General features: G+C 42.3%; 1 protein-coding gene across 13 annotated transcripts in view; it reads right to left on the bottom strand.

The window, feature by feature from the left end:
- The window catches only part of KANK1 (KN motif and ankyrin repeat domains 1), a 191,245-nt gene that overhangs the window by 72,857 nt on the left and 103,332 nt on the right, over positions 1 to 15,056 (bottom strand). Inside the window, exon 1 of one of the 13 annotated variants that reach the window (XM_025202967.1) lies at positions 10,676 to 10,786. The exons of 11 other annotated variants lie outside the window; for them this stretch is intronic. Coding sequence is in view for 1 of the 2 variants with exons in the window: in XM_025202968.1 (XP_025058753.1) it covers positions 10,676 to 10,688 (13 nt within the window). In the remaining variant the exon portion in view is untranslated. Of the gene's footprint in view, positions 1 to 10,675; positions 10,787 to 15,056 lie in introns of those variants that run through there. One more of the 13 variants, XM_025202968.1, reaches the window with a different exon arrangement.

Here is a 15,056-nt window from a genome sequence, read left to right on the forward strand (position 1 = left end):
GTGGCAGGACAGGTTTTGACCATTCCTGGAGTGGTACTGTACACAGATTATTCTGGCCTGTACTTCCAAGTAAACTGCACTTGGCAGATCTTCAGCTGCATTACTGTCAATACAGAGAAACTTTCCTAGAATGGATGAGGAGAAGAATTCAACTGAAACATGCAGCTCTGGAAAAAGAGGAAAGCCCAGCCTGATGTAATATAATACACCCTCCAATACTAAGAGCAAACAAAAAAATATTAGACAAGCAGCACCTTATATTTTTTATTTCCGACCCTTCATCTTACTGCCCTTACTAGACCCATGTTTATACATGTTTATCCCATGCCTGCCTGTAAGTACCATGATTTAAAGACTTGAGGGCAAATGCAATACAAGCAGGGACTAGCTATATAAAGAGCTGTTGCTCCGTGAAGCAGTTTCTGAAGCATTTTAAATTAGATATTTATAATCTCCTTTGCTTTGAAGTTAAAGGCCAGGAACCTAAAGCAAAAGATTCATAAGCCTCAGCCTACCTATTGCTGCCACCAGAACCAGCTGCTTTATACTGTTTGCATAAGAGGGGTCCTTTCCATCAAATTGTGCAAGAATTATACTAAAACCTGTGCTGGTCAAAAAAGAAATGGGGGCGGTGGGGGGGACACTCTGCACTGCATTGCCTCCTCCTGTCAGGTCTTTTACACAAACACTGATTCATCAAAATTACTCAGGGACTTACATTAGCCGTAGCGTGATGCATACACTTTGCATAGAAGCAGCTGTGGAGGATGAGGTGGTTCTGGAATGTTTTAACGTAACATGTTCTGTGTTTACCCAATAGTTGCAAGGAACATTTTACCATACAAATATTTCAGCTTAGTTTAAATAGTAGGCCTTGGGGGGAAAATTAGCACAACAGCTTCTCATGGGCTAAAGAAAAAAAAAGGGGGGAAAAGAGAAGGCTCACAGCTTTAAGGTTTAACGGACAATAGATGATCTATTAAGAGGGAAGAATCCCATTAGTTTGCTTGCAGCCAATTTACACAGATCCTTTTGCCAATGCTGAGAATCAAGAGAACAAAAGAGCATAAAGCAGTTCAGCTTTGTCTACCCAGAGGTGACAGCAGTTTGGGAGTTTTTATGGAAAAGCCCGACACAGAAACACATGCTCAGAAGCCTGAGGCAGGCAGCCTTTCTAGCTCAAAATGACAGGGCTTGAGGGTGGCCGTGTCAGATTTAGCCTGCTTGTAGAGCCCTATGATCCAGTCTGTGAGTCTCAGAGTGATCTCACGCGCCAGGTGCAGCACGCACTAGCCCAGCCCCACACACTGCCCTGGACCACCAGCTCCATGCCCTGTGTGTACTGTGCCCACTTGCTCCAGCCCCATGTGCCACGTGGAGCACATGCCAGACAAGCTCCACATGCTACATACAACACATGGGGCTGATCTGAGGCAGGAGCTGCATGCAGCACCCACATTGGACTGGCCCTGTGCACTGGATCTAGCGCAAGGGGCCAGAGGAGTTTGATACCTCTGCTTTAGGGTAAAATAGAGGTGTATGGTGCATTTTCCAATTTTAAACACGTTTTCCTCTTAGTTTTGCTCTTACTGATAGGATTAAAAGGTCATTGCACTAGCCATTGGTCCCTGGCTTTAAAAAAAAAACTATGCATACCTCAACTCAACTAGTTATATTGACATAAGCATGGCCAATGCATGGGATACTGCAGTCAAGGCCTGGTCTAAAAAGTTATGATATTCTACCCTGAAGAATGTGAATATGCATGGACCAAAAACCCCACAGAGAAACCAGATAAGGGGGTCAGTCTCTTGTCATGTGGCCATGACAGAGAACTATGCTATGTCTAAAGCAATGTTGAAACAGGCCTAAGATAGTTAGACATGTATCTAAACAGGATGAGTTATTTCATACTGTTATATACTGGGCCTAGTACTTGTTACCAAGGCATTTCTATTACAGGTCAATACCTCTGAAATATATACAAGAACCCTAGCTTCAAGTAATCTACATCTTAAATTGTGCAAACATTACTCATTTCCTTTTAATACGGTAGTTAGCAGAATCTCATTGTACGATACTTTAAATATATACAGTTTGGTTTGCCTGGGAAGGCACTGTGGAACAGATAAACTACACTCCTCCAGCAGCACAACTGGTGCAGGGTGGGAACAGGCAGTGACGTCTTTTCTTCCTGCTCCACAGGGTATGTTGCTCCAGGGAAGGCAGTTACATAATTCCCAACTTTGGTGACCTATTTCAAGTCATCAACTAATCATGTCAGTTGCAACTGAAAAGGGAGGGATGGGGACTGAAGCCACTAGTAGCCAAAGCATGAGCAGTCAGAATGAATCTCCCACTGACTGAAAGGACAGATGTGCAGACAATGGAAAGCCAGGGGGAGAAAGAGAGGAAGGAAAGCAAATAGCTAAAAAGTACTGGAGGGGAAAGAGAAAAGTCTGCCAGCATGTGGTAACCTTTGAGGGAGAAGAGAACAACACATGGCATTAAAAGCAATCTAAGAAGCCCTACTAGCCACATGATTATAGCTATACACTGTCATAATAAATAGGCCATTGGCCTGAATCCAGCCTACTATTCTTCAATAGTAGCCAATACTAGATATTTCAGAAGTGCAAGAAATTGAAAAAGGACAATTATGGAGTAATATGGCCACAGAGAAAACGTTTTCCTAAATTTAAATAGTTTGTGGTCTGGCGTTAAAAGCATTTGCCGCCTCTGCCATTTTTAATTCCTATGTTGTATTATGAAAATGTTTTTATTATCCATATCTAGTTCCACAGTTCACTTAAATAATGCTCAGTTCCTCAATATTGGAGGTAAAGATGGCATGCACATGAACTCCCCTGCTTCACACTGACAGGAAGATTTGGCATGGTGTCAGGCTATCACCAAGTTGCTTGTGGCCCAGCTAAATCCAAACTGCAGAAGAGGCAATGTATTCCCCTAATCTGCTCCACACAGGGATCCACTGTGACATATACCGCTTCACTCATATAGGTGAAGCTATGCCATTCCATAATTTCCAGTCTCCTATGAAAACCTAATACATACTACCTTAAGGTACCTGCTGAGGGACTACAGAAATAATTACCCATCACTGTGGCATATTTCCCTGCTATACAAGCCCTACAGAAACACAGCTCTGGGTACAAGATTTGTAGGAAGAGGGAAGCAAATACAGCTTTGTTTCAAAAGTTGGAAATCCTTTCAATTTCTGCAGGTAAATTAAAGTGGCTCATAGCCACATCATATTGTCTAACTCGAGGCTCCTGAATGAAGCTGTACAAGCAGTCGTGGCAGGGTATACTGACAAGAAGCAGGATGCCAGTCTGATGTACCGCAGCCTCTACCATCTCAGAATCAGCAAGACTAGGCAGTGTCAGGCAGTTCCATGGTAGAGCACATCCCACCTCCCTTTAAAACGCTCAAATTCAGAAAGAACCCCCCCGCCAAACAAAAATAAAAATAAAGCCACCAGATAACCTGAATTCCAACTCTGAGATTCCTTGCCCTTGCACAGGAAAATACTACCTAGAACAACACCCTTTTCGTTTGAAAACAGATTTACCAATTACATCCATGAGACTATTCACTATTAACCTTAAGGAAGAATTCCTACTTTATCTTACTATTTTAAAAAATTAGCAACCTTCAGTTAACAGCATTCAATATAAACAAACTAACTTCCTCTCCCCGCTCCAAACCCCTAATTTATGATCATGTTGAAAGTTTGCTCCATTTCTCAAGGCCACATACATATGGAGCTTAGAACTGGAGCTCACTGCACCATTTTCATGAACAGTAAATACTGACAGTATCTGTCAGACAACCCATACAAGTTGAGCCTTTTTAAGTCTTCTCCAGGAGTCTGCATTCTTTCACCTCCCATTTCCTCTAAGGTGCATGAAATTATAATTACATACTTAGATTACATTTTTACAGTTGTGCCTCATCCCCATGCTATTTTTCTTCCTAACTCTGTTTTGAATAGGTTCAAATGACCAAGTGGTAAAAAAAAGTACTAGCATCTGCTTTACAGAAGTTTCTTAGCTACTGATGGAGCTGCACTGGTGTCAAAAAAATGGTGAGAGAGTTTCAGAAAATTGCCAAGGCACACCCTTACTTAACATATGAAACACCTTCATTACAAACATCACCTGACTAAAACCAGGCCAGCTGCCAAGAAAAGCCCTATGAAAACAGACCAATGCATGTCAAGTGTTTTTCACAGCATAGCTAAGTCGCACTTAAGTAACCAGCTCTGGTACAAGAAGATAAAGATTTATTTTTCACTTGAGGGAAGTTATTCAGACTCGAGTCAAATCCTCCAAATCTCATCTGCACTACAAGCAGCTTTCCCAAAAGGAGGCTAAAGTTTAAAACAACCCCCAAATTGTTCAAACATTTATTTCCTTTCACACACATTAATCCTGTTAGATTTAGATTACAGGGTTATTACTTACAGTCATCAAGCAGGGAGAACGGTCTTCAGAGTGAAAATGTAGGCAAGTCTTTATATAGATTTCTCTTTAGTTTCCAAAATTCAAGGGCACCTATACACATGCCTGATGCTTGCTTGCTTGAAGTCAGAGCGTAAGGTGAAAATCATGTAAGGTGAAAATCGGTGACTATACAGGGGGTGGGAGGGGGGTGGGGCTTGAGTTTGCACGCGGCGCCGTGCTTAGTGCTGTGCAGCCGGCGGCCGCGGTGGGCCTCCAGGTAAGCGGCAACACGGCGTGCAAACCCAAGCCCCGCCCTCCCTCCCACCCCACGTATAGTTGAATTTGCGCAAGTTAAATGCACGTAAGATGCGACACACCTGTATAGTCAACCTTCAAGAAGAGGAAAACTGATCTTGCAACTTCAAAGCAGAGTTGTAATTAAAAGTTTGAAAAGAAATCCAAATGAGAGTCCATTTGGTTCTAAAAAGAAAATGTTGTATATCGAGACAAGACATAAGAGGCGCACAGTTGTGTGGAGCCAGTGCTACAGAAAGCACAGGCCATGCAAAATTACTGCAGGAATTATGTCCCAGATAGGCAAGTAGTAGGTAGAAATCAGGTGAAATTAAATGCAGATGTTGCAGGTAGTCAGGCCCAAAAGAAAGGCAGCTTTGAATATTCCCAAGGAGTAATACATAATTGAGCTAAACTAAGGTTTGTAATTTTAAAAAAGTCACACTACAGACTGCATTTACAACACTGAAGCAGCACAGACAGTAGCTTTGGAAATGGTCCAGGAACTTTAAGACTAAGGATTAATAAAATGAACATAGAAGGAATTGCTCATCTTGGTTTGATAGAATACAATTTTTACATTAGAAATTAAAGTTGCAGCAACAAAAGAAAATATTTCCTCTATTTACAACAAATTCTCCCCTCCCATCCTTATTAATATCCTGTTGCTTAAACCTCCAGCAACCTGGTCAAAGAATACTGCCTACTTAATTTTAATTTCACCAGTTCTGGTGCAAGTTACCTGCAGAAATAGGAAACATTTCTGAAGAAGGTTGCCGTGTAATCACGTGCTGCATACAGATTGCGGGGCGGTGGGGGAAGGAAGCCAGAAACAATAGTGACTTGACTTGGAAAATGTAACCATCAAGAAATTTTAAGCTACTGATAATTTTACAGAAAAAAAAGTTGATGTTAATTAAGCTGTTTTCAGCCACTGTAACAAAGTTTGCATGCTGTGATGGAAGCTATCCAGCCCCAAAAGAATGAGAGGCTTCCAAAACAGCATGCAAAAGAAAACTAGCCCTTTTAGGGATTTTGTATTTAGGTCAGTCAGCAGTGGCCTTGGCCTGCAAACACTAAAGAAGTCCTGGCACAGAGGCTGTTAATGTTCTGCATGCTTCTTTTTATGCAGCATGTAATGGACAACGACAGACAGAGCTTTGAATTCCATGGGATAGGAAAAAGTACAGCAGCATTTTTACTTAGGTGATTAAACGTTCACAGTTACTTTAACATTTGTGCACTCAAAAGTGAAGATCTTAGTCAAATAGAATGCATTTGCTTCAAAGGTGGTTAAATTTAACGTATCAATAAATACAGCAAGGATGTCTATAATAGTGTGCATGATTTATTAAAGCACCTTTGGCAAACAGAAGTTCACAGAAGTTTAGGGCTGGAAGGGACCTTGTGAGATCATTGGGTCCAGCCCCCCTGCTCTGGGCAGGAAAGACCACTGGAGTCAAATAACCCCAGCAAGGCGTGCGTCCAGTCTCCATTTGAAGATCTTCAGGGTAGGTGCCTGCACCATCCCCATTGGGAGCGTATTCCAGAGCCTGGTCACACGAGCCATGCGGAAGTGTTTCCTTATATCTAGTTTGAAACCTTCTTCAGGAGTTTGACAGTTGCTCCTGGTTTTGCCCTGGAGCGCTTTAGTGAATATTTGTTTGCCTAGCCCCTGATGCTCACCCCTGATACATTTGTAAGCTGCCACCAAGATGGCCCTTCACTAATAAGCAGGCAATGAATTCCAATACCTCACCTAGCATGTGGACCTAGAGCTGACGAGTGACAAGGAGACAGCCTAAGTACAACTGAGCTACACCTGCATTTTCAATGCTCTCTTTAATGTTACTCAGTAAAGGAATTGCTAACTTTCCACAAGCTGAACAGCCTCAGCTGTGCACATCCCTTGTGACATCACAGTGCCTTGTTATAAGTTCAAATAGAACTTGCCCTAAGTCAGGTGGATTACAGGAAGATATGGTGCACTTGGCTGCGTTTTGAAGAGTGGTATTCCTCTTGTGCCTGATCAAGGTGAAGATAGAGGGACTTGCTTCTAATGCCAGCTGCAGAATTTCTCTAATTCAAGTGATGGAGGCCACTCTTAGCCCATGATCTCCACCGATGTGCCTGAGACACCAAAATGTTACCAATGGTTAGAACACATTTTTTCCAGGGTTCACATCCTCTTTCCCCGTCCTCTCAGTAGATGCAACTCTAAGAATTCTTTGGTACTGACAGATCTGGAGAAGCTTCAGATTCAGTGATGGCAAGGCAATATATTGTTTAACTATGTAGGGATTTTGCTGTGAAAAAAACTGCACATTTAAAGCTCAGTGCCAGGCTGCAGATCTTCTCATTCTATACAGCCTAAAACCTTAATATCCCTCCTGTGCGACTGTGTGCATGCTGTAGCTTTCGTTTATACCTCTTCCCTACTAATATTACAGCAAATAGCAGCATGATGCTGACAGTCTTGACAGCATCCTACATGTCCCAGAAGTTTCATACAGGAGCAACAGAGGGACAGATGCAGTCTTCACCTGCTGTGATTTGGAGACAAAGAGAAAAAAATGGTACAAATCCCTTTACAGCCCTTCAAGTTCTGCTACACAACTATACAGACATTCAACAACTGAGACTCACAGTGGATCAATGAACTATTTTCCCCGTGTCAAAGCTCTAGATTAGAATCCTGAGCTACAGTTACAGTCTCCTAATCCTTAGTGTGATATGTGTCTTGTTTTTAAAAATAATCTGCATCAGGAAATGAGGTGGACAGGTGTAGGCACAGCCCAGGGAAGATTGCTGATATTCAAAAGAAGTATTGTAGATAGTTATATTCTTTAAAAAAAAAAAAAAAAATTACAGTACTGATTTTTACAAGAAGCTTGAAATGCTCCAGTTTTCTAGGACACCTGAATTATAACAGTATTAGGTCTGCCTCATGAGGCTCAGTCACTGCTGGGAAATATTCTACTGCGTGGTATATGAAGCTGGCAGTTCCTAGCTCCCCTGGGTAGATGCACCAATATTGTGTTCATTATTTCCAATAACCTCGATTCCTTTATTTAAAACAGAATAGGTGGCAGAAAACAAACACATGGGTAGCTAGCTTCAACAGCTCTTGCAAATGCACAAGTGTTTAATCTTATGCATGGAAGTGGTGCCAGGGCCATGTAAAGGATCAAGTTCTACAGCACTGGATTTTTCTTCAAAAAGGGGGGGGAAAAATCAAGTAATCAATTAAGCTCCAATAAACCAAGCTTTCATGAAAACTGTGCATAGGTCAAGGCTACAGCTCTCTCCTGACATGAGCAAATACACTTTATCTGGACAGCTCTCTGTGTATCTTGCTGTACATTCCAAGCTATAATCAGACACCTATTCCCTAACTGAAGTTAAGATCTAAAGGTCACATACCAGTGCACTGAAATACTGGACCAAACACAATCCAGATAACTGATGCCAAACCCCTACATTTCAATAAATATCCACAATATAACCAATTTACTGATCTATTTTGACTTTTTCCTCTTTATGTACAAGAACATTAATAAGGCAACAAAATAACAAAGTGCATCGGTGCTAATCATAATATGAACACTAAGGATGTAAACTTCCAGTAATTTGCATGCATCACTAAACAAATTCTGAAAAAAACAAAAACCTGCTGTGAGAGTTCTCTTTCATACTCGCTGAGCTTTGGTTAACCACAAAACAACAAAATCTGTAATAGGATCTACTGGTTTCTCTCTGATGGGCTACCTTCTAAGCAGGAAACTTTGTATCACGTAGAATACTAAAAATAAAATAGGATGTTATTAGTAACAGGATAGGATGGCTTCACTGTTCACTTACATGGCCTGCAGGACGAATGAAGCCATTACATAGATATTAAAGCACTCTCCTGACCTTATTGCCAATGCCTGTGCAGAAGACTACCTGTCTTGCAGTGTTATGCCATGAAATTCCTTGAAAAGCTAAGACATTTGCAAACTACATACAATTAACATAAAACTATGGAGACCCAATCGATGGCAAGTCCCAGGTACCATCAATAAATGAACACAAAGGTGCCAGCAGTGCTTTCCATCTATTTTTTGGAAGAACCATTTTGGGAAAATGCTCCCTTTCTATGTCCTTGACAAAGCAATCTGGGGACAAGTGGAACTTCTTTGATCCAGTCCAACTCTAAATGGAAAAAGTTTGGGAAAAGGTTTAGATGTTAATCCTGCCAGCCAAGGTTGCTGTTAAAAAGGGAACCCAGGATAATTTTGTACTGCAGCTGTTTCTACATTGCCATATTGGTGTTCAGTTTTCAGATTTTTACCTAGCTTTGACTCATTTAACAAGCCTTCTGTTTCTGTATAACGAAGGTTTCTTATGGGGTAGAGAGGGGACTTACACTGAGTGTTGCCACAGGGGTGGTACAATTGTTCCAGGACATGGGAGTAACTGCACGTATTAGTCAGACTAGTTACTTTCACTTCTGTTTCTAATCAGCAAGGAAGTGCATGCCTTACTGAAATGCAGCCCGAATGTCCACCTCCTCCAGTTATTTAGTATAAGTCCAGTGCTAAAGGCAAGTAATTTTAAAGGGCTTTGAGGTGGGGAGGGAAGGGAAAAGGGAGGGGAGGAAGAAAGCCAAAAAAGTAGCAAAGTACTGTGACAATGGGATTTAAACAAAATAAATAAAACCACTTTAGGGCAAGACATTCTTCCTCCTGCCCTAGAAGTTTTCTTCAATATTTTATTTCTTTTAATTGCTGTATAGCTTTGAAAATGTAAAAGCTTCCAACAGTGAAAGGATTAACTGTAATTAATTGCATTTTTTCTTTTTTCCCCTTAACAAAACAGAAAAGCAAAAAGACAAGTTATAAGTCTCTTCCTTTACAAAGTAAGTCCATCATGTTTTCAATAATTTTTACTGAACTTCTATTTATTCTCAACTTTGTTCCTGAAATACTCGGGGCTACCCTGAAGCACTAGTGGTACGTGGGCATCTCTCAAGAATACAACATGAAAGAACCACTAGTTAAAATTCACCAGTAGTAAAGAGTGCAAACTTCAGATGCAGCATGTACAAAAGCCCCTTAAAGTCGTTTCCACTTCCATTTCGACATTTTAAATATTACATTATGCACCTTATACCTCCATGCCATCAGACAGGGTCCGTTGCACATAATGCAAATCATCTTTCATCTCTTATTAAAAACTGTACCACAGAGCTAACAAGATTATATAACAACGTTTAACTATTTTCCACATTTTACCACCAAGAAAGTGACTTTCTTCTATACCTTAGGAATATAGCTATTGGCTGAAAGTTCCTATGAATTGCTTCTTCAAAAGAAACAGCTCACCAAACATGCTAGCAATGTTGGCTCATCCGGTGTTCAAAGTGCAAAATACAAAAGCTATTAATCTCTTACAGTGGCTTATATGTTCTTCTGTCATTCAGAGGTATGGAATGAACTCACCTAATTTCCAATATATTGCCAATGTTTTAACAGCAGGTCTGTAAATAGGATAACCCTAAAGTAAACTTTGATAGTGAAAAATAAATAAATAAATAAAATGTCTTTACTTTGTTCTAGATAAACAGTGAAAAAGAGAGAAAGAGAGAAAGAAAAAGAGAATGATCACTAAATGAAGATGAGTTTTAGAGAAGGAAAGAATGTTCAGCTTCTGTATTAATATTTTTAATTATGATCTACTACTGGAAAATAAGAAACATTATTATATTTTATACCTATAATCATAAAGACCACAGCTCAGGTCACAGTTTCAATTTGGCTGCGGACTAATAATGTTTTACAGAAGCTGAAGGATGAAGAAGGGAAATGTAAAAATACTTTGAGAACAAAGATACAAGTTATTCAGACATGAGCAGATTTTAGTGAGTTTCTTACCTGCTGCCATCATACTGAATGGTGACATATAAAAATAGAGAAATTGCAGGGAAGAGAAGAGGCTACCAGGGTCACAAACCAAAACACAGTCCTTAAATACTTAAAAGACACCGCTAGCCACCTTCTAAGTATAGCTAAAAAACATCAGATGACCACCTCTAGTGCACGGCCTATAAGGAAACACAAGCAAGTACTATTTTCATGAGTAGCTGCAAAGTAAAAGCAATTGCCTTCAGAGAGGACAAGTTTAGGAGCAGTGGACTTTTAGATAAAATTAAATAAAAATCCTATGGAAAAGCTCTTTACTTTATGTTACCGCTCCCTTCCCCAAAATAAGAAGATACAGAAACAACCAAAGCACACAAACCTAAGCTGCTTACTAAATACACTGGGGAACAGGCATTTGACAGTGCTTTATGTTGCATTTACTTTGCAACAATTTAATACCAAGAGATTTATATGAAAAGTACAGCCCACAACAAATCACTTAACCAAGTACTGCACCTGCTCTGCAAAATGTGACAACTCAGGCACACCTCCTTGTTTCCTCGGTTTGTTTGTTCACACAGTCTATTCAGGAGAGCTCTGGTAAAAAAGAAACTAGTCACCGTATTTACTCAAATATAAGACAACCCTGAGTATAAGGCAACCCCTCAGTAATTAAATTCTATATACAGAAAATTTATAAATTTGTTATAATTCTCCAGATATAAAATTTAATTTTTGGACGTTTGCCTTGAATTTGTTGCCTTCTCACTGCTACAGCAAGGAAACTAAATGGGGGGAAGGGAGGGCGGAGGCAACGGCTCCCTTGTCCTCTGCCCCCCTTTTCCCCCTGCAGCCCCTTTCCCATAGAAGCGAGGGGCAAATCTGAAAACACTACGAAATAAACATACTTTAATATAGGCATATTAATAGTGCACATTACTGTGGGTACCCATAGAGTCAGTTCCTCCAGAATTAATGCATTTTACCTTTTGCTCCCCTTCAAACTGCTGCAAGTTTTTATCACAGGTACTCCATAAACGCACTTTTAAGTAGTACTTTGACACTTACTTACATATAGTACAAGCTTTTTCTTTTTTTTTTTTTTTTTGCAAACATACACACAGACACACACATCCCCACCCCCACGCACACCCCTTTACCACCAACATTTCGCCAAGCAGCCCCTGTGGTTCACTTGGCAGATCAAAGCCCACTTTGACAGTTAAACTATTACAAACCCATCACGCAGTTCAAATCACATATCAACGAACTTGTGCACCTATCTCCATACCCATACCCGCATCCGCTGCCTTCCTCAGAGGGCCTGCCCCTGAAAAAGTCTATACCAGACGCCTCTGCACCATATCAGGTCTGCCATTTCTTTCCCGTCATCCTGTTTCATCTTCCTGTAGTACCAGTACATTTCACCTAGTCCCATTTTAATACGGTCCTTGACTGTGGAGTCTGAGTGTCTGTTTATGAGCAGGTTCCTGACTTTCTACAGTGCATTCCTTGAAGCACTGTAGAAGTAGGAAGCAGGATATGAACAGAAGCAGGATATGAACTGGTTGAAGCAAGCTGTCAGGGTCCTTGCTGTCTGGTCAGATACCTGTAGAGAACTGCTTCCCTGGTCAGGTTTCTGAAACCCTGCCACCTCCAGGAGGAGCGCATGGACTTTCTTCTACACCTTTCTGGTGTATGGGCAGTCCCAGAAGAGGTGGTTGACTGTTTCTGCCTGCCAGCAGCAGGTTTGCCTTAGGTAGTTTAATGTACATCTCTGCCCTGTGCTGTTTCTCCAGACCTGCACAGGGCGTGATCCTTCTGGAAGATTTGCTTCCACACAGCCTGGCAGCTGTCACCAGGTAGTAGGTCCAGGGGCAATATGCCTTACTACCTTCTGTATCTTGCAGTGGTTCACCAGGGTCACTAAGATGATATTACTCCAAAGCCAAAAGGTCATGTTTTTCCATACAGTACACTGGGCTGGGTCCCAGCAGTTAACAGCATTTCAGGCCATGGTGATCCCAGACCTCAGAACTGCTCAGTATGTGTGTACTCCAGATACCCACCACAAAGGATCTATGTGGTAATTAGCCCTCAACGCATGCCTAGAACCAGGTGTTCCTGTTACAAGTACTGGGATCTTTGCCAAATTTATATGCAGATGAAGCGCAGGGCAACCTGGTCTGGCTCCACCTCATAGAGTACAGGGCTACACTAATCATGAGACAGGCTGAGGGGGCAAGAAGGGGGCAGTGGAGGGATTCTGGGTGAACTGTCTGGGGTCCTGTGATGGAACAGCTTTAGTGCTTCGTCACTTTAAGGGCTGGAGTAGCCAGCCACCAGGTGTCTGACAAGGGCAGCCATTTTGGGAGAGCTTTGGTATAAGAGCAGGGCAGTGTGTGGAGGGCCCAAAGAGGCAACAGCAGGCTGAGCTGAACACCTTGGCAGTAAAGGTGAGGCTATAGGGAAGGAGGAGGCCTCATTGGTCCTTAACATGACCTGAAACTGTACCCTGATGGGATGGGGAGGCCTGGTGGTCCTGCCTCTGGCAGGGAAGGGCCACTTACACCAGGATGGTCCTCAAACCTGGCGTTTAAGGTGGGTAGGGGCACCTAAACCCCACCTCACTTTTTTTTTTTGTGGGGTAGGGCTTTGGAGGCAGCTCAGGGCCAGGCACGCACAGTAGCTGCACCTGAGCCCTGTGGGGTGGCAGACACTGGAGGTGAGCCAGGCACAGCAGGAGAGTGCTACCTGAGCCTGCAGAGGTGTTCTACCCCCAAGTGAGAGGGTGGAGTGGTGGGCCAGGCATAGCAAGCGGAGCGCCACCTGAGCCTATGGGGGTTGGGGGTGCTGAATGGTAGGGCAGAGTAGCGAGGCCCTGAGGGGGGGGCAGAGTAGCGAGGCCCAGTTGAGTTGTGGGGCGTAGTTGTGAGGCCCCAGAAATGAGGAGGCAGTTAAGCAGCCTGAGTAGTAGGACAGTGTTGTGGGGCACAGTGGTGAGGCCCCAGGGCAGAAGAGGCAGTTGAAAAGGCCTGGTGTGAGCCACTTAACTGGAGGTCAGGTGCTAGGCTGAATATGGAAGACCCAGTGTGTACACTAGCAGGGAGGCGAAGTGCTAGGCCTGGAAACATCTGCAATGGTACTGTGACTTTGAGCTCTGGTGGTAAGTGAGAGTTCCACATGAGACTCTAGAGCTGGAGTTCCAGTGCTACGTGGCTGGAGGAAACACCTGAGGCCTGGGACATGTGTAGGGTTGGTTGGAGTGTGTACATTTGGCCCTTGACATCTAGGCAGATCAAAGGACAGCCTCCCACCTATTAAGATTAAAACAATAGGACACCAAGGTGTGGTAGGAGAAAGAGGCAGGCGGTTGGCCCAAGGACAAAAGGAACAGGCTGGTCTCCCATCTCACCCATGAGTTGGTTCCTTTTGTCACAGGTCACATTTGGTGACATTTGCCAGACATTTAAACCTGGTGAAGGAATAGAAATCATTGACAAATGGGACAGAAAAAGGAGAAACAGCTCAGTTGTAGGAATTAAGATGTCAAAATATATACAAAGTAGTGGCTCACCATGACTTAGAGTTGGTGCTGAGGGGGACTGAGCACAATAGGTATTACACCACATCTTATTCAGATGGGCTACACTAACCTGTCCCTATTTTTGCCCAATATGTGCTATGTGGTTTTGTTTGTTTGTTTGTTTTTTTATAATCATGCTCAGTGTTAGCTGCATTTAAATCAGCTTCATAGTTAGTATCTACTTTTGAGCACATGCTGTTTTGGCAGCAATTTAAGGATATACAATGTATTTGATGAGGTTTCCCTGTAGGCAAATCTAAGATGAGTGACTTTTCTCCATGGTGGATGGTGTGGATGGAATCTCATCTTATACTACCACCATTATCCCTCCTGAATAATACAGCATTCAGCTACTATGACTACTACAACAACAAAATGTTTTCAGTAAAATTAAAACAGTTTTTCAAGACCTATTGGCTTTATGTACTGCACAACAGTCACCTTTACAAGTCAGAGGTCAAGTACAAACTTCCAGGTTTCTACCAGGAGAAGCCTAAAGTGTGAAAATGTTCAAGCTTTCTCTCTTGTAGCCAAAATGGCTGCTCCAGGAGAAAAACAACTTGGGAACAACCAGGGTTAAATTGTTCTTGGGAGAGTTTCTCCCAGGACACTGAACATCCTCATGCTTTCCCCAGGTTTTACTTCTCCCAGGGACCAGGAGGAGTGGAGCTAGGGAAAAAGCTCCTTTGCTTTCTGAAGACCAGGGTCACCAGTCCAAAAGAGGCATGAGAGGGGAGTGCTGAAGCAGCTTCCCCCTATCGCATAGACTGGATTAGAGGCAAAAATTGCCTACTGCCTGACTCTTTC

The sequence above is a fragment of the Alligator sinensis genome, unplaced genomic scaffold (genome assembly GCF_000455745.1).
Source record: "Alligator sinensis unplaced genomic scaffold, ASM45574v1 scaffold308_1, whole genome shotgun sequence".
Classification (NCBI taxonomy): Eukaryota; Metazoa; Chordata; order Crocodylia; family Alligatoridae; genus Alligator; species Alligator sinensis.